This window comes from Cydia fagiglandana, unplaced genomic scaffold (genome assembly GCF_963556715.1).
Source record: "Cydia fagiglandana unplaced genomic scaffold, ilCydFagi1.1 SCAFFOLD_36, whole genome shotgun sequence".
Lineage (NCBI taxonomy): Eukaryota > Metazoa > Arthropoda > Insecta > Lepidoptera > Tortricidae > Cydia > Cydia fagiglandana.
This window is the reverse complement of record NW_026946803.1, coordinates 17459-37330: the sequence shown is the minus strand read 5'-3', so window position 1 is coordinate 37330 and position 19872 is coordinate 17459. Positions and strand designations below refer to the sequence as shown.

General features: G+C 38.7%; 1 protein-coding gene across 1 annotated transcript; it reads right to left on the bottom strand.

Moving 5' to 3' along the window:
- Positions 1-76: 76 nt before the first annotated feature.
- On the bottom strand, positions 77-10323 carry LOC134679527 (aristaless homeobox protein-like; the record flags this gene model as incomplete). The annotated part of the gene is made up of 3 exons (XM_063538482.1): positions 10263-10323; positions 1079-1281; positions 77-217 (listed from the first exon to the last, which is right to left on the bottom strand). Coding segments are annotated over exons 1-3 (405 nt in total), but the record flags the coding sequence as incomplete, so codon positions are not given.
- Between the last annotated feature and the right edge of the window lie 9549 nt (positions 10324-19872).

Here is a 19872-nt window from a genome sequence, read left to right as displayed (position 1 = left end):
CCAGCTCGTGCAGCTGGTAGGTGGTGAACGTGGTCCGGCTGCGGCGCACCTGCTTGAGTGGAGGAGTGTAATGTACCTGAACACGCGCTTCGCTGAGCTCTAGCCTGAGAGCCAGCTCCTCTCTCGTGAACACGTCGGGGTACTGTGTGGCGTCGAAGGCGCGCTCCAGCTCGTGCAGCTGGTAGGTGGTGAACGTGGTCCGGCTGCGGCGCACCTGCTTAAGAATACACACATTACTCACATGCTATATAAATAAAGTATTATACTATAACACTGATCATTCTCATTCATTCACCAAGGAGGAGTTTTGGCCGAAGGGTGTCAAGTTCCGGCGGTTCCGCGGCCGGCTCCCTGACACTGCGGGGTTGCGAACTGCATCGCAGCCATAATTTTGTTTTTAGTTTTAAGATATATTTTGTATTAATATGTATGCTAGTTTTAAGGTATTTATCTATGGGCCAATAGTTGCCTGAAAATAAATGTTTTTCATTCATTCATTCATTCATTCAATAACAGGGTAATTAAAATTTTTAACAAGTTAACTCAGGACATAAAAAATTGTAAAGATTTTAGAATATTTAACAAAAAAGCTAAAGACTATTTTACTAATAGACCGTACTACACAATTAATGAATTTTTCGCGAATGCACTAGATTAATTACTATTGAATTTATTGTAATGATTTTAATTTACTATTACTGAATAACTTATATGTACATAATAATTTATAATGTGATATTATCGAGTTATTTAAGAAAATACTGCCTAAAGGGGCCCACTGATTAACAGTCCGCCGGACGGTATCGGCCTGTCAGTGGTTCGAAACTATCAAAATTTTGTTCTAACTGATAGGCCGATACCGTCCAGCGGACTGTTAATCAGTGGGTCCCTAGCATAAATGCAGGAGCAGGATCATATGGCATTGTTCGTTTAAGTTGACTTTCTATATTTGCTGCACCAATGGTAAATTTTCTTATATACATATAAACTTTTATACTAGCTGCATAATTATGAAACATGCTGGTATAATACTATCTGGATCAGCAATAGAGGTACTCATGCGTCGGTAGCAAATTACCTTTCTCGGTCGTCCGGTATCTAATGAGTCCAAATCCAGCGGCTCCCGAGCCGAGTCTTGCTCCCGTTCATGCTCGTGCTCGTGCTCGTGCTCGCGCTCGTGCTCGTGCTCGCGCTCGTGCTCGTGCTCGTGCTCGTGCTCGAGCTCCAGTTCCGAGTCGGACGGCGTGTGGGCTCGACTCTCGGTCTTTAGCTCCACGTGCTCTGTGGATGGAAGGGGATTGAGTTGGGAGTGTGATATTAAATTTGTAATACAAGAAAAAGCTAAGTGTGTTAGTGTGCGTGTGTGAATTGTAGTGGACGTGAGTGGAGCCAAGATAATTTGAGAATCGAGCAACCACAAATACAAAGGGAGTTCAAAATCAATTTTTGTAATGAACACAATAATAGTGTTGGTATAACGGAAACGTTAGTATTTGTGAAAGCGATATTGACAATAGAAGTTTTCAAAGACTATTGTTGAAAGTCGCCGGCCGAAAGCTGGAAGAAAGAAAATTCGATTTATTCTCCAGCCAGCCCGATACTACCTACACTGCTACTTGAACGACTCCGTTAGTTACGAGGCTGTTAGTGCTGTTACATCCAAAAGCAGAAACCGCGTTTATGTGCTTTAAAAAAGTACTTACATATTTTAGAATAGAAAAGTTTGTTATGGCTAAAAAGATGATTATTTTCCCAAAAGTGTTAACTTACTGAGCAACTCTGGGATGAAATTTTAGAGTATTTAAAGAGTATTTAATGTCCAAATTAGTAAATAGATCTTAATTCATTTTATGTCAGGAAACAGATTTGAATGCTCAGCTCAGGGATTAAGGTATCGCTCAAGTAACAGACGGAAGTATATTTTTCTTGACCTCGTTAGTTAGAATGAGGGGCGTCTAGTTTTGAATGTGACCCCCGAGCACCGACCCCGTGCCGAGCCGCCGTGATCATGACTGACAAGATCAACAAATGCGCCCAACACAAAAGCAGTCAACGATCGCGTACAATGCGTATTGATCGCCAACTTAAAAGAGCACACACTCGCCGTTAAGCGCCTCTCCACTTTTTACTGAGGGGAGAACAATCCATGTAAATAAATTACAATAAATACAATTTAATAGTAACGGTATTAAATTAAATGTGAACTATCTGGGCTTAACATGTAAGCCCGCTTAATGCGCAAACAATGTTCGACATCGAGTAAACACGGTCCCGACGAGTCCCGGCTCCGTGCACGATTTCCCACCGCTCTCGATCGTCCCGAACGGAACGACTAGGTACACGGGGCCCAATTGGACATGTACAACTGTCAGATTTCGCATCCACGTCAAATCAACAGTTGATTTTATTGTATGTTGATTCTATCAAGTGTCGATTCGATAATATCATGTGGTACAAGGTAAGTATACCACAATAGGTGTAGTAAGGTGTGGTGTGTAGGTATGGTGTGGTAAGTGCATGGAGATGTTTCAACCGTAACTAGTTTACTCTAGTTTAGTTTAGTTTGTTTTAATTTACTCTCAATTGCTCAAAGGTTGACTGGAAGAGATCCCTTATAGGGATAAGTTCGCCTTTGTACATTATATATATTTTTTGTTCCATTGTAATTTAACCTGTCTTATGTACAATAAAGTGTTTACATACATACTAGTATTAAGGCATTACGGTCGACATCTGTCCATGCACTTTTGAACGCCACTGTACAGCCAAAACTCAACTCTGAATTCGGGGTGGTTCGATTTGGTTTAGTTGTCACCTAACTATGGATTGCTAATGTAAAATTTTGACATTGTACTTGTGTATTCGAGAACTTGGCTAAATTTTACCTTGGCTTGAAGATCATAATCTAATTATAAATCTGCAGAAAACGAACTTAATACAGTTTAGACCCTACCAAAGATTGGCCCTAGAAATAAATTATTCATACCTATCACAAAATCTAGAACTTACCAGCACTTGCCCACTACTTGGCTTGAGCATTGACGAAAACTTTAACTGGAAAGCCCATGTTGATAAAATCTCTGTTAAATTATCCAGATTTGCTTATGCTCTCAAACAAATATTAATAAATACCAACTTAAAAACTGCTGTATGTGCTTATCATGCTTTTGCCCAGTCATGGCTGCAATATGGTATCATTTTGTGGGGCAATAGTGTAAACGCTAAAGACCTATTTTTACTACAAAAAAGATGCATACGAGTTCTAACCAAGATAAGTAATGAGGAAAGTTGTAGACCACATTTTACGAAATTAAATATTCTCACCCTTACATCCTTATACATCATAGAAACCTGCAAATTTGTGCGAAAACACGAGAGCTTATTTGTAAAACCCCAAAATCCCATACCACAACTACATAACTTACGTATCCGCAATAAACTTGTACAAGCAGTTCCCGCTAACCTACATTTCTTCAACAAAGGCCCTTACTCAATGTCCATTCGAATATATAACCACATCCCTCAGTATATAATAAGCTCAAGACTTACCTTTTAACCAAATGCCCATACACTTTGCAAGAGTTTATGGACAATTAAATAGTAAAGTAAGTCATGTGTAATAACATGGACTATAGCATATTGTGACCTATTTAATTAGTTTAATTACCTAAAATAATAAATATAGACAGTCAAACAAGTTTGTCAGTAGAAAAAGGCAAGAAATTTAAACCTTTTTTGGGATGCGAACTCCTCGCGCCTACATTTTTCCAAATTTACCGCTTTTCTCTACTGACGGAAATAGCTTGACAAATTATAAATAGTTATATAATGTATGAATGTTTAAATATCTTACTTTTTTTACGTATAATATGTTGCCACGCCCTTGTAGGGTCCATGCTGTACTGAATGAAACTTAAACACCTTTATAAACACCATGGATTGCATCGAATAAATGATTATGATTATTAACTTATAAATTTTCCCACATCAATGGGAGATCAACACGATACGTCAAACGTCGCTTGGTCATGGTTTACGTTATCTGGGCCATACAGCCATACACACACTGAAATACCTATAAAAGTATCTTCAGTCCCAGGTCTCTGGTACGAGAATATGATGGCATGTATTCCCCTATAGCTAGCAAGTTTCTGTATTATAGGTATCAGAAAAACAAAATACAAACGGTGTAGGTATGTATGAGCCTTAGAGACAAGATAAAGTTAAAGACAATGAAAGTGGCTCCACAACTCTTTAGAAACAGCGAACTAATGACACAAAAACCAATACCAACGAAAAAAATAAGATAATAATGTCATGTAACGAGCAATATAATTAGCAACTACTGAACTGATATTAAAATATAATTGTAATCGAAATAAAATATCAGGCATTATTAAAGTATTGAAGTTGAACTGGGAGCATCACGGCGGCTACGCCGAATAAATAGCAAATTACATCCCTGAGAACTACAACCAGACTAATTACATCCCCGTACGCTTCATTACCATCCCTAACCCCACGCTTTAGAGTACACAGTTGCATGTGAGCGGCACCCCTAAGCGCACTTTTTACAAATCTCTTCACGTCACTCTGTAAGAGCACTATTTATTTGTAGTAATTCTATTTTTACAGCGGCTTTGTAATTGTTGCGCGATTAACGCACAAAGCGAAGGGCACTATTGTGCAGCAACGGTCGTTAATCGGTGCTCATAATGTTACTGTGTTTGTTAGGGACCTGCAATATTAATCACTTAGCTACCGTCATAATTAATTTCAATGTGTTCACCAGTTTGAAAGCTTTCTTAATTATCTGAAACGACGCAGTATTTATATTTTAGGATATCAATGAATCGATTGCGGTGGTCTAGGTATAGTAGGCACTATCTTATTCCTATCTATGTTTTGGTACTGTCGTGTTTGTTTTTCTCTTTGGCACTTATATCGAAGGGAAATATCATAAATCGTTATTGTAATTAGTTTAGAGCGCCGCCGCCGCGCCGCGCCGGTACGGTAACGATGCCGGCGCTCCGCTCCTGGCGGCGACACAATAAGTAATGAGATTCTCGCCGCTCGCTGTGCTCGCCGCGCTGGTGTTCGTTTGATGTCGTCGCTCGCGGCTCACAGCGCATCTATATTATGGCCGATATTGTTACTTAGTGTTATTATCCATCGCCATTTAACTTGGACATTGGTAGGGATGCTAGTACCGGTGCTACGTCGTGACCTGCCAGTGAATAAGAAACCTGAAACTAACATGGCTTGTGTTGTAGGATTATTCGAGGATCGAGACCCTTGCAAGTATTGAACTTAAACAATAAAAACTACTTTCGTCAGTCACAAAAAAATATGCACCCAGAGTAGACAAGTATTGTTGTAAGCAATATTTCACGAAATAAATATCAATCTGCTATTTTTTGATTTAGCTATACGGAGAACCAGTGACATCATAACCTTAATCTTATTTCTGATTTTAGATTTTTTTTATACAGTTGATCTCACAATTGATACTCATAAATACAGTATAGACAAAAAAATCTAGTCAACATGTGAGTTTGCCTAAGAAAGACATAGGACTATGGGGTACTCGTAAATGTCCGTAACGTCCACACGCGCCGCGATCCCCGCTCGGGCTGCGCTGCGCTCTGTATTGAGCTATCGAGTGGGGATTTGCCCAATCATAATGGATTCAATGCATCCAATCCGTTCAAATAATGATACCTAACGACTTGTGATCTACTTGCTTTGAGCAGGAGGCTTTAGATGTAGCTTTGTAATGCATATTTGCGTAAGTACCTATGAAGGATAGTTCCAAATACCAGTAGGTACTTTAACATTTCAGTAATTTGATTCATATTTTATAAATAACTCAGGAAATGCGGAGTAAATCAAAACTACTACGACTACTACTGTTGTTCAAATTTGAAAGTTTTTAAAAGAGCGCTTTGTGTGACATAACTTGAATAATATATCAAGAGCACTCAGAATGCAATTAGGTAATTTGGTTTCACAGTTACAATGATGGGCACTTGTTGTAGCGATGTAATACCTCTAAGTAGCCGCGTGGCCCCGCGTTGGGCGCCAAGGTAAAGCTTATTCAGTAAGTTCTCATTTAAATATACTTAATTACTATGTCATTATAAAACAGATTTGAATAAGTATTTGTCACATAATCACGCATGACATTACTTAAACAAATTTTGATGACTTTTCGCACACAAGTAGTATTATAATCTGCAAATGCCGGAAATTAATTAGGCCTTAAAAGTAACAAAAAATAAAAGGTCAAAGTTTGGAAACAAGGTGGACAAAGTCACGAAAAACTGCCTATTCTAGACGCACGGCAGCGTGTCGAACCAAGTTCAAAACAAAAGAACAGAACTGGCGATGCAGCGAACACTATTCTATTGCACGAACCATTTGGAGCCACATTTGATCCCTACGTAACTCAAAATCGATTAAACATAAAATTGACTACCGTTGAAGTGAATGGTGGGGGTAAGTAAAGCGATCGCAGAGCTTGCGGTGGTGAAAATGGGAACTAACGAAGGATAGCGTCTTTAACATTTCGTACAAGTTATATATATGGCTCGAAATATAACTTTAATTTACGATTACTCCTGAGATATTAAGGGACCATGTAATCTGTATCTGTATGAAATGCTTAAATAAATACAACTAACATATTTAATTTGATAATTATTTATACTGTATCCGTATATAAATAGCTTTGCATATCCCATAGATTATGTGATGTTTTTCTAGAAGTTAAGAATGGTTATAGTAAGTTTAAAAGATAGACATTCACCATCGCGGACTTTTTTGTAGAGCCATGAAAGAGAGACATTGTGTTGCTATAGCTCAAACGGATTCGGCAGCGTTTTCGATTATAGCTCCTACCCAGCGTGATTTAACCGACAACATCGTTATATAACAATCAATTTAAACAAAACCTTAACAAGTTATAACACCTAAACCTTCCTCAAGAATGACTCTATTGATAGATGAAAATCATGTGTATATCCGTTTAGTAGTTTTTGAGTTTTGGAGTAGTTTTATAAGACGTAATGAATTGACGTTTTCCCCTTGCGGATGCTAGGTTGCGTAATAGGCCAGTCAAATTAGATCCAAAAAAGCGTTTATTAATTTCGTTTAGTAGTACCACTGTATACACCGTGAAATTTTAGTGGTTGTTTTCCCGCGGCAGGGCGATTTGCTATCGGTAGTACTTCCGAATTATGATAGACAAACTTATAAATAAACTGTTTTCCAAAAAAAAAAAATACAAAAAAATAACCTAAACTCGAACAAGCGAAAAACAATAGTAACACACTAAAACTGCAAGTCGACGACAGTTCCCGATATTGTAAACAGATAAACAAATAAACAAGCACATGTTACTTTTTTAAACTATGTAACAGGCTAGAGTGCTTTACTGTTTGACAACTGAAATTAAAATTTACTTAGACTCTTCCTTCACGATTAACAGTTGAAATAAAACCTTTTTATTAGTTTGATGATTGCCATTACGTTGTGTCAACTTTGGTAAATCGAATAATTACATCCTCTTCGCTTATTAAACTAATGTGATAACAGATCCTGTCAATGTCATCACTGCTATTTGTAGTAAAATGGATCGACATTACGAATATTCTAATTTAGAGTACGTCGCGATGGTGCAGCTGTACGCTAGGGCTAACTACGACTCCCACGCCGCCCGGCGACTTTACGCGGAACCGGACCATTTACAGTCGCTGCGTCTTCGGGGGATTTTAAACCCCCAAGTTCCACACGGACGAACAATAAAGTTGTCGCCGCAACACAGCGGCTGCTTAACCACGGGCAGTTTCAAACGCCAGCACATGCACAGGGCAGAGGTAATTGTGTACGTCGTACGTTGAACGTGGCGGATTGCAGTTCGAACAATTATTGCGGTATCGGGAAGTTTAAGTGTTTGTTTAAGTTTTTGATCATTAAAAGCTTGATCTTAACTTGTTATGTTTACTTTTAAGGATCTGCAAACTAACTGCACGTAAAATGTGTGAAGGAAAAATAAATGGAACTACTTTTTAGGTTATTTTGTTTCATTCACTCAAAAGAATTAGGTAGGTACTACTGCAGTGCTACCACTGGTGTAAGGTCACTTTCGAGTTTCGTTCGACACATTTATAAATCTGGCATTTCTTAACATTATTTAAAAAAAAGATTACACATCGACTGTATATCGATAGCAGAATCATTTCGTTGCGGGAAAACAACCACTAAAATTTCACGGTGTATTGTATTGTATGTAAATAAAATATTTTATAAAAAAAAGCGTTTTGAGGAATTAATTCCTAGCAAGATGGAAATCATTTTAATATCTTCATTTGGACCTAAATGCGTATAATTCGACTTTGCTCCAGATCCAGAAGGTAAATTTTGGGAGCCTTGGGAGATACATTTTACCTTGGATTGATAAAACCACGCGATGTAGAAGGAACACACAGTAAAAATCAATGTCACTACCAGCAAGGTTGTTGTGGATCAGACACTAGTACAAAAAAAAATTCGGACGTTAACACGATTTAACCAAATAAAAGAAATTCGAAGTGGTGGCCATTTTTTACACTCTTTGACTACGAATTCATATTTAAGGTACCTTTCGGATCCTCAGATATCAATTTTAATCATGTTTGAAACAACGAGAGTTTTCCGTCGTGCGTACCGTTTTTGAATTACAAAAACTGAAAAAGAGCAAAAATTTTATCACAACTCCTTTCACAACAACTGGAGCAAACTCGGATTACACTAATTTAGACCGATTTCAAGCTTGCTGGGAATTCATTTCGAGAAAAAATCTAATAGGTATGACAGTATTTAGGTAGTGCACATAGTGAATAGCTCAACCAGTTATTAAGACACAAACATCTAAAAATCGGAATATTCCGCACTGATTGACTGACTAGTTCACTTGGGATGTAACTAGAGTTCAGGATTTGTCTTGGCGCCATTTAAAGATATGGGTACCTTAGCCATAACTTTGGCCTATGCTTGTGTAGATGGTGACATTTTTTGACATTGAACAAACAGAACAAGGATCAAAGTCAAATGGCGTTCTAAAAGTTTTAATCATGTGTCGGAAGATGACAGTAAATTTACTGTGGCTACAAAAAGTACTTTGACAATCCGCCTCTATACTAAATTCTATATGTGTGTAAAAAAAGCGGACAATTACCTAGCCACTAAAAAAACAATACCTTTCATTAGGTACCTGTGACTTCGTACCTATGTATGTATGTATGTACGTGTGAGTAGTTTATTAATAATATCTCGGAGAGCTTTGCTCAGAAAACATATAAAAACTCAAAAATGCGCATTTTCACAGAGATCAGACATAGGTAGATCAATTTATCCCCATATAGCAAATTTCATCGAAATCGTTAGAGCCGTTTCCGAGATCCCCGAAATATATAAATCAACAAGAATTGCTCGTTTTAAGATATTAGATTATTGCACAGAGTCAGTTGCCTTGGAGGTTTCGACACCCAGGCCATTATTTATAACAATAAAATGTATACGCGGCGTTTATATTGGAAGCTACTCCTTGATCCATCCTCCGCCCCACTACCTACCTACCTACACTACAATACGTTTTTATCAGTTAATAACTGAATGCATTATGAATAACATGTAATTTAATAGATCATTGCTTGAATGCTAAACACTTAGGTTCAGTACCTTTTAGGTATGCACCTATAACGAAATACACCTGCTATTTATGAGCTGTCGATAGTAAATTTGGACATAGTAAGCTCAACAACCTCATCATAATCTTCCTGCTAGGTACCTATAAAAAACCGTTAGGTACTTACACGCCTAGATCATGGGCACACGAAGGCCAACAGGTGGGTATATTATAGGTAAGCCTTTCTTGCAAGCATTCAGATACCTAACAGGGGACGACCGCTTCTTCATACAAACGTAATCCCCATTTTTCTCTATTGACTTGATGCCATAGAAAATATGTTTACACGTTTGATTGTATGTATAATCATAAATAGGTATGCCCCTTCGTTTGAATGGAATCTATTTTACGCTCCTAACTGAAGAGTTACAGAACATTACAGAAGTGTAATGTTAGTATCCCTAGCCTCCTTTTCTCTTAAGGTGACATTGACTCCTGGTGTTGAAGGCTCCACTCGTCACGACTTAGGCATTACTATAATCCACTCCACAGTGTCAAGTGGTATAGGGTGTGTGTCATGTCACTCGATAGGTACCGCGCGGCCGCCGGCCCAGGATGTGGTCGATGCTGTAGACGGCCCGCCGCGGCGACGACATGTCGAAGGCGACACTCACTCACTCGCGACAACACTTAACCATTCGTTCACCGTCACTCGCAGGCTACGCCGCGCGCCACACAACTGTCACTGACTGATGACGACGGCGTGGTGACAGCGCGCCCGCCTTCACACCCATCCCCCTCGCACTTAAAGCCACTCATTGCCTGTCCTACTCTTATCGCCGCCCCTAGCGTTTGATTGGAGCGCTAGAGAGCGCGAGCGGAGCGAGGGATTCTTATCCCCGCCGCGTTGTCGCGCTAGACCCGTTACAGCCTACGGCCAGCTCGCAAACTAGCAAAAACAACTTATTTTGAACTTACTAAACTTTTTGAAGTCGGCCATCGGTCAATCCTTAATTTGCTAATCTTAACCTACTAGTTTCGCAAGTGTACAAGAAACCGTGTAAAAATACTAAAAATATACTCATATTTTTCTGGCATCGTGATGTATGATTTTGGTGCAATTCACTTTTATCGTAGCAAGATAGAACTATATTAGGTATAGGCTTCCGGTATTTGACCGAAACATATTTTTCCCTCTTGATAATTTGAAGATTTAAGTCTTTGCATCAAAAAAAAATTTAATGACAAATAAATATTGGTCAGGTAGGTATTACTAATACCTACCTGCAAATATACGTAAGTTCTTGCAGTATGACGGTCTTTCCAATTCCATCCAAAAATGTTATAGGTCTTTTCCACTTGACCTTAATACATAAATTATCGTTAATACGACAGGTAATACGTACAGGTACGTCGCTCAGACACAATTAGAAAAGAAGAGCTTCGCTCCTTCTGCTCTATCAACCTTCTGCTTACAGAAATGGTCTACCTACATACGTGCAAAAATGTTAAATAATTGAAAGTGTCGAAAGAACTTAAATAATGCATAATATGTTTTTCTATTTATCCATATGAACTGTATAGATCCCTGCCCGCCTCTCATATCCGGGCATCCCCAGTGTACCCTCAAGGGGCCTGATCACTGGTCGTCGTGGCTTCCCAAGTCCCACTCACTCACTCATCCTTCACTAATTCTTACGACATTGTTGAACCTTACCAACCCGCGCCAGCGGTGCCTGCTCCTTCATCAATCCCATTGTTTCCCACCTCTCACTTCTTATCCTTCACAATCCTGACAACTCTGTTTAATCCCTTTGTGATCGTTGCATTACGAGCTGCCCATTGTATCCACTCAAGTTAAAACGCTTGAAACGACTATGATAAGTGATTCTTTATTGAACAAAACTTTCTAAACTCATTATTATGTTTTTTTATGACATTCCTCTCTTAACAGTCCTACCTATAGCAACAGGGATTTTGCGAATGACTACATTTGAAGACATACTTATCACTCACCAGATACCAACCTACCTATGAGATCATTTCCTACTTTACTGTGCCTATTTATTGATCAAGTCATTGGACTAATAATTAATTATAATATGACTTATGTATGCATTTGCATTTTTGATAAAAAATATAGCCGGTAAATAGTACATTATGATGGGTTAAAATAACAAGCTTTCCCGAATTTCATTATAGGTACTGGCCTACTGCTCAAGATGTTATGTTAGAAGTTATGATTGACTACGATGCATTAAAATCAATCGATGCATTTGAAATTACTTAAGGCATGAGAATGTGTGTAATTTACACCTGCGTACCTAAATAAAACTAAGGCACCATTGTGTCAATGGCAGCCTGATGATTCGAACCACCTACCGCATAAACCTTATCATAGGTGTAGTTCGACTAAGTTCTGGAAACAGTACCTATAATGAGGTAGCCATGTATAGAAGTAGGTAGGAAGGTATCAGATGATAACGCCGCATGACGCTAACGTAAACAATCATATTCCGGTTTACCCATTGTGCAGGAAAAAAGTTAAGAAGCTTTTAAAACAAGTTCCAGAAGTGATTGTTTAACGTTTGACTAAAGATTTGCAATATCTAAGTCCCCTCGATCTACTCGTAGTGCTAAATCTGTCTAACAAAACGATTTTGTTCCTTTATTTAATGATTGCATTAAAACAATTTTGGTTTTTGTTGTTTAAACATTTTTAGTTGAGAGGTGTATCATGAGGCTGTTTGCTTGCGGAGTTATCTAAATCTTTCTTTCGCTGGCTCGTTAATCTCCTGCCGATATTGCTTATTTTCGACATATCGACATGTGCATATGTGATTAGATAATAACCTTCATTGCACCGTTACGAGTACCTATTTAAGCCCTAGTTTGATAGAGAGTTAGGGCCACTTGCATCATTCCACTAATCCGGGGTTAAGGTGCTAAGCCATTATACAATCTAATTGTACTGGTAACTAAGGTAACCCCAGGATTAACCGGTTAACCCCGGGTTAGTGAATGGTGCAAATGGCCTTTAGAGATTTGCAAATTAACACTAATAGTAAACAGGCACCAAATAAATAGATGTTATTAAGCACGGCTTACTTAGCCATGAAGGTCACGATTATGAGTAAGTATGTAAATTGAATAAAAAGTTAGGTGCACCATGTTAGTTTACTTTAATATTTACTTCACAGAAAAAAGTATCGATAGGTAGGTATCTGTTCGTTGATCAGCGCCAACGGCCGCTGCCGCCTCGCTTCTTCCAGCCAATTAACTCGATCGCGGCGCTCCATTGTCGCTCTTCGCGGGAATTAAGCCAATTGTATCCGCAACTCCCTCCGGAACGTAAAATAATAGCGGCCATTATCCCCCCCCCCCCCCCCCCTCTGCTCCCAGAGCTCCCTAATCGGCGGAAATGAAGTGACGTGTTGTGCGACGACGCCCCCGCGCCCGCGACTGACATCAAAGTGGTCATTATCTGTGCGATTACCGAGCGTCTCGCACTTGGAGGAATTGTTGGCCGAGGGCCCCGGTTACATCTTACTTTTACTTGGCACGCGGAATGATTATAATCTAAGTTCTGGTTCTTACAAAACGACTCGTTGGTATAAGGCATATTAGGCGCATATAATATTAGGCGCTAACTATGTAGTTCGACCGCTCTTATTTCAAAATGATTTCTCTAAAATCATCTGAATTACAAATATCATCAAAAACTGTAAAATACCTACTACACTCTAAAAAAAATTTGGTTGACCCTATCAATATCTTGATGTTCGTAATCAAGCATCTTGATTCCATACGAGCCTAACAAGAACTTAGATACATCAAACAAGGTAATTCTGATTGCTATTACTATTATTATGTAACTGAACCAATTAAGATGTTGTTCAATATTTACACGAAAAATAATTATGCTAACTAATTGATCTTAGCAAGATCAACTAAGGGCTTGATAATTATTATCATGATACTTAACTGTACCAATTAAAACAAACAAGTTACTTTAACTAAGATGTAAATCAATGTTAACATGAAGAATTACTGTATTAACTATTTGACCCAAATAAGTTCTACTAAGAACATGATTACACCGACTTATGCACCTTATTAGCCTGAACTAATATATTGGTCAATTTGAATCTTAATTGTTTAATCATTTCAACTAAGATGTAAATAAATGTTAACATTAAGAATTACTGTATTAACTATTTGACCCAAATAAGTTCAACTAAGAACATGATTACACCGACTTATGCATCTTAGTAGCCTGAACTAAGATATTGTTCAATTTGAATCTTAATTGTTTAATCATTTCAACTATGAAGCTTGTTTAGTACAATACCATTCTTGTTCAATTTGTACTTACTTTGTCTCATTTAATTCAATAAGTAGTTAATAAAATATAACAACAAAGAAAGAGATAAAACATAATTAAACAAAATCAGGCCCGTAAAGTTTTATAAAAAGGGGGTAAATGAATAAAACAAAAAAATATTACAATAAGATAAGACGTTATTTATTCATATAAACAGTTCCCTTTCAGCGTTACCACTGGACGCATTCACACTCGTTGGTCCAATCGCGTTCACACTTGTTGGTCTATCCAAGCACACTACACTCACAGTATCACTACGCGAGTTTGGTTCAGATATCACTGGTTATTTTTTAGACAAACAAATCACAGTATTCCACACATTTTACAGTTTAAAAACCCATCTTCACAGTTAAATTTTTTGTTTTTGTGAATTTTAATGGCTTCTCTTACCAATCTTGGTATATAGTGGCGTTCTGTCGAAATGACCTTGGGACTATGCAACTCGATCCAGCAGTGTACCCGACCCAAGGAGACGCTGAGCAATAGCTGGCTTGCGTTATTGTTCTTGACCGCAGCGATATGTTCTTTAATTCTACAGGCAATAGTGCGTTTAGTCTGCCCAATGTGCGAACTACCACAACTGCACTCAACTTTGTATACACCAGGTTTTTCCAGAGGAACAATTAATTGAATGAGCTTAACTCAACTGCATGCTACTGAGACTGACTGTCGCACGGTCGCATGCGCCCTGAGAGGAGCGCGGGCGGGGCGAAGAGCGGGTACTTACTTATCTCTTGATTGATCGGATTAACGGATTATTTAATTTAATTATTAAGAAAATTAATTTAACAAATAATTCTTAGTAGAATGGAATATTAGTTTCGTAATTAATACAATAACTTGATCATAATAGGATTGAATGTTTTATCTTCGTTGTTCTAAATATTATATGTTTAGTTGATTGAACTACCAAATCTTATGTAAATCAACAAAGACAAAATAATCCAATGAACTATTAAAATATTCATAACTATTAACATATTTATCTGTTCTTATTAATTTGTTAAGGATTGAATTAACCTACGTTACATAATTATGCCAACAAGTTAATAATAGATGCAAAGTATACCATTGTTAGGATTAATAACATACCTACTTTATTATTTCAATCACAGACACACTTATTGTTTTAAGTAATCAGCTTTCTTTGATTTATATAAGATCGTTATTGTTGTAATTAACTTAACGGCAACTAAGAGAAAACTGCTCTTAGTTGGTCTTCATTTTTTAGAGTGTAAATAATCGCTTATCTGCTTACTCTTCAAAACCGTTTGCTAATGAAATATTTTTTTTATTCAAATAAAGTGTCGAACTTCGGGGCCTGGACCCGGACCGTTTTAGCGTGAGTTGTCGTTAAAGGAAGCTTATTCAATAGCGACGAAGCATAATATGCTTATTATGGGGCGAGCCCAGTAAGTAGAAGTCGGTTTCTCAGTTCAAATGTCACTAGATTTCTTCCATAAGTATCCCTATTTCAATGGTTAATTACAGTAACTTTGCTGTAGCGGTACAGACGCAGGAAAGTCGCGATCAGATCAGCTCGCTTCCGGGGAGGCCCGGAAGGAAGGAAGCCGCCAAATTAGAGCTCTCTCGGCGCTCCCTCGTAATTGTTTGCGGCCGTTAGCGACGCTTTGAGCGGCGGCTCACTCCTCCCTCCTCCAGCCAGCCACGCGGCGACTGAAACAATCGGATAAGGAATAGGAATGATGGCACGCGTTCACTTTTATAACATACTTACCTACCTACTTATATACTCCAACTATCTATAGCTACTACATTTTAATGCTGAATTCCTCCTCCTTGTGTCGTATTCCTCATTGCTGAGGGTCGTGGTCTCCACGAATTATTTTGTGCACTAACACAGTCCAATCTTGGTTTTTTTGGAGATGGCTCGGTCTAACCAAATCCAGTTTAGTCGAGTCATTGCGCTTTTTTCCATACCAATCCGTTTTCTGATTCGGTCAAATCGTGTTTTTTGAAACTTCCTATTCTGTATACTTTCCCCAAAAAATTTAAAAAACCGTCACCGGGACATATTTCATGCAAAAAAGGGGGAAGAGGGGAAGGTTGCGTCAGGGGGCGGGCATGGGACACTAGTGTACGTAAAGCACCATACCCAAAGGTATCATACTACATTCATTGAATGCTGGCTATAATTTGTTTGTCGTCCCCATACATTAGAACACAACTTGACCGAATCAGATATGGTAGAGCCCAGGTATAGGTACAAAGCTGTCAACATATTGAAGATCGAGTGTCCCACTGTGTTCTAGCTGCTTTGTTTTGTCTATTACCATGACTTTGGTTTTTGACTTGTTGATGGATAGGCCAAGTTCTCCAAGTTAATGCTGAATTAAGAAATTATAAAATGATAACACCTAAAGACTGTTTTAACTTCCTGAGTACGATTGTCAGACTTTTTATCGCTTTAAATGTATTTTGATCCCATAAACACATTAATTGATTAAGTATAAAAAACCAGAATCGAAAATATGTCATCTATTTAGCCTAAACTCTGTAGGTACCTTACCTACCTAGTGCAAGAGATGCAACACCCTGGTTGGGCTGGTTTGTATTGAGACGAACTCCGTTGCACCCTACTCGTACAGTCACCTGCAATAATATGTTACTCTTCGTAGGCCGCAAAAATATGCGACGCGCTCCTATGGCTCTAGAAATAAGATCGTGTCAGATATTTTTGCTGCGTTCGTTGTGTAACATACTATTGCAGGTGACTGTACCTACCTATTAAAACCTTATATCAGGAACTCAACGCGCAAAAAAAGGATTTCGCCATACTTGATCGATCCCCGTATTGTTTAGGTCTCGAGTGGTCCCAACACCGAAGAGATTACTCTCTTGTGTCGCGCTCTCGATATGTCGTGCGTGTCGCGTGGCGTCGCAGCGTGTCATACCTACCGACCCCGCTCGGCTGCACTGTGTCGCGCGTTGCTCAGAGCAATGGAATATTTAAGTTAAGGTTTGCTCAAAAGACATTAATGCAGTGAACAGAAAGAGCCTATAGTGACTAGTGAGGCCTACTTGTACCTAAATGTTTGGATTTTGACAGTATGCGTTAAATGAGCCACGTTACTTCTTTAACGGTGCATTAACGTCTTTTGAGCAAGTGAGACCGTGATGTATAAGGAAATTAGTATTAGGGAAATAGGCCAACCGCAGCTGCATCATCTTCTGTTACGACACTAGGTTAGTACCTGCTGTAGTCAGCAGCGTCGATATTCAATATGCAATTAGTAACTCATTTTAACATGGAAACAGATTGACAGATTCAGTGCCTGCGTCAAGGCCGCAGCAGTATTGCAGCTGCATGCTGCCATCCGAATGTCACCTTCACACGACGGCGTCGCGGCCGCACAGTGTCGTAGCCGGAAAGCGCCGCGTCGCTAATGGGTCGCCATTACGCCGCGCGTTATCCGCTTAGCGACTTGCGCCCGGTACCCGCGACCGACTGCGAGAGCCCACCGCTAACATCTTTGCTTATCGAATATACGAAAGAACTAGAAAGAGTACACTGAGTTCCGACAGAGGAGTTGTTTCTAAACCTGGAAAAAGTAGGTTGTCTATAATCCCCTACAATTAATAGTCGATGATCTCGTTCGGCCTATGGTTGCCAGTTGCCACTAGTGATCCAAAAGATTCGAGCCCTGTCGAGCTCTTTTTTTAGGGCTCGCCTCATCTCTTGACGCCTAAAAGGCTAAAAGCCTTTTCTATTTAATTAGTAAAATAGGCTTTTAGCCTTTTCTATTTAATTAGTAAAATAGGCTTTAAGCGTCAAGAAATGAGGCGAGCCCTAAAAAAGAGCTAACAGGGCTCGAGTCTTTTGGATCACTAGTTGCCACTGGTTCGGGATAAATTGGCAAAATTCTATTTTTAGGGTTCCGTACCCAAAGGGTAAAACGGGACCCTATTATTAGGGTTCCGTACCCAAAGGGTAAAACGGGACCCTATTACTAAGACTTCGCTGTCCGTCCGTCCGTCCGTCCGTCTGTCACCAGGCTGTATCTCACGAACCGTGATAGCTAGATAGTTGAAATTTTCACAGATGATGTATTTCTGTTGCCGCTATAACAACAAATACTAAAAACAGAATAAAATAAAGATTTAAATGGGGCTCCCATACAACAAACGTGATTTTTGACCAAAGTTAAGCAACGTCGGGAGTGGTCAGTACTTGGATGGGTGACCGTTTTTTTTTTTTGCTTTTTTTGTTTTTTTTGCATTATGGTACGGAACCCTTCGTGCGCGAGTCCGACTCGCACTTGCCCGGTTTTTTTTAATATCTGGTTAATGTTTCTAATAAGAAAGATTTTTCTTTCGTGTCAGTTTTATTGTCTATCATGTCACGCCACTCACGCATCATTCCCGGTCTCGCGTTATTTTGTTTTTGTTTCAAAGCGATAGACCATAAAAATTCGGCTGTAGAACTTACAATACAACTCATTTCAATCAGTAAATATTAACATGCATATGAAATCTTCATTCGGCTCTCGGTGTGCCGCCAATCGCGCTCCCATCGACGAACAATTACTGGAGTGGCGCCTTCGAGAGCGTTTGATCCGTGAGGGGGCGGGGGTGGGGCTGTGCCCTCTGGAGCAGGGGGGGGAGGAGCAGTGCATTACCGCCCGAGAGGTTAATGCGCCTTATTGTTTCACAGCCCGCATCCATTTCCCGTAAACGGTTCGATTTAAAGGAAATCGCCCACTTACCCACTCGAGCCCTCTAATGTCACAATGAACAACATTTGCGGCGAGTGGTCTGCCGCGCCGCGCCACTCCATACGAGTGTTGTGAAGAATGGGAAGCCGAACCTAAAGTTACATGTTTAACGAATTATTTGTAAGAAAATAATGGCTGTGTTATTTTCTATTACCAATTTTGTAAAACAATTATCGTAATACTTATGTTATTCTTAAAGACATGTAAAAATAACCAAAGAGATCTTCAAAATTCAAAACCATAACTTGACAAGTGAACATAATCAGAGGCAATAAGACAGTTAAAAATTGCTTTCCACTTGCAAAAAACGTTACACAAAAAAAAACAATATCCATGCTCTGCTTATGTTCAACCTGAGTCTAGAAAAAATATTTATTTTTTATTTTACAAGTCCTTCGGAGTACTCACTGTTAGACAATTATCTATTTTAAGCAGTTTAACAAAACAATGTTTTAAAACTTTTAAAACCCAGCGTACCTACAGTCACGGTCATAAATGTGCATGACCCCTTATGTAACTAACATATTAACATTATTTTTAGCTTTTCAGTTCGCTTTAAAAATCAGCAGTCGTGTTTTTAATTTTTTAATTAATTTATTTTTTCTATGAGATTTTTCATTGTTTTGGGCCCTTTTCTATACAACAGGCTCAACGCAGATTTAAATTTATATACATTCAGCTACAAAAAGTGTACAAAAACTCTCCGAAAAATCCCTTCAAAATATGACGTACGAAGACACAGAAAATCTACTAGGTACATACTTAATAGTTGTAAAATAATTGTAAGCAATATGGTTGGATTTACAACAGGATAAATAAGACAATTATTTCGATAAATGTAGTATATTTAGTATTAAGTTGCTAATTTATACTGTGTATTTTGTTAGCGAAAATTTATTTGCATGAACAATGTTTTCCATATTTCACGCCTGAAACACAGGGAAACCTAGTTCAGGCAAAACTAAGAAACTTGGTGGATATGGCTGGCGCCATTATTGGGTGGCTATCATATTAAAAACTGATACAATTTTACACAGATATATACACTCTATTATACTCTATTCCCTTTGGTAGCCAGCCAGGGT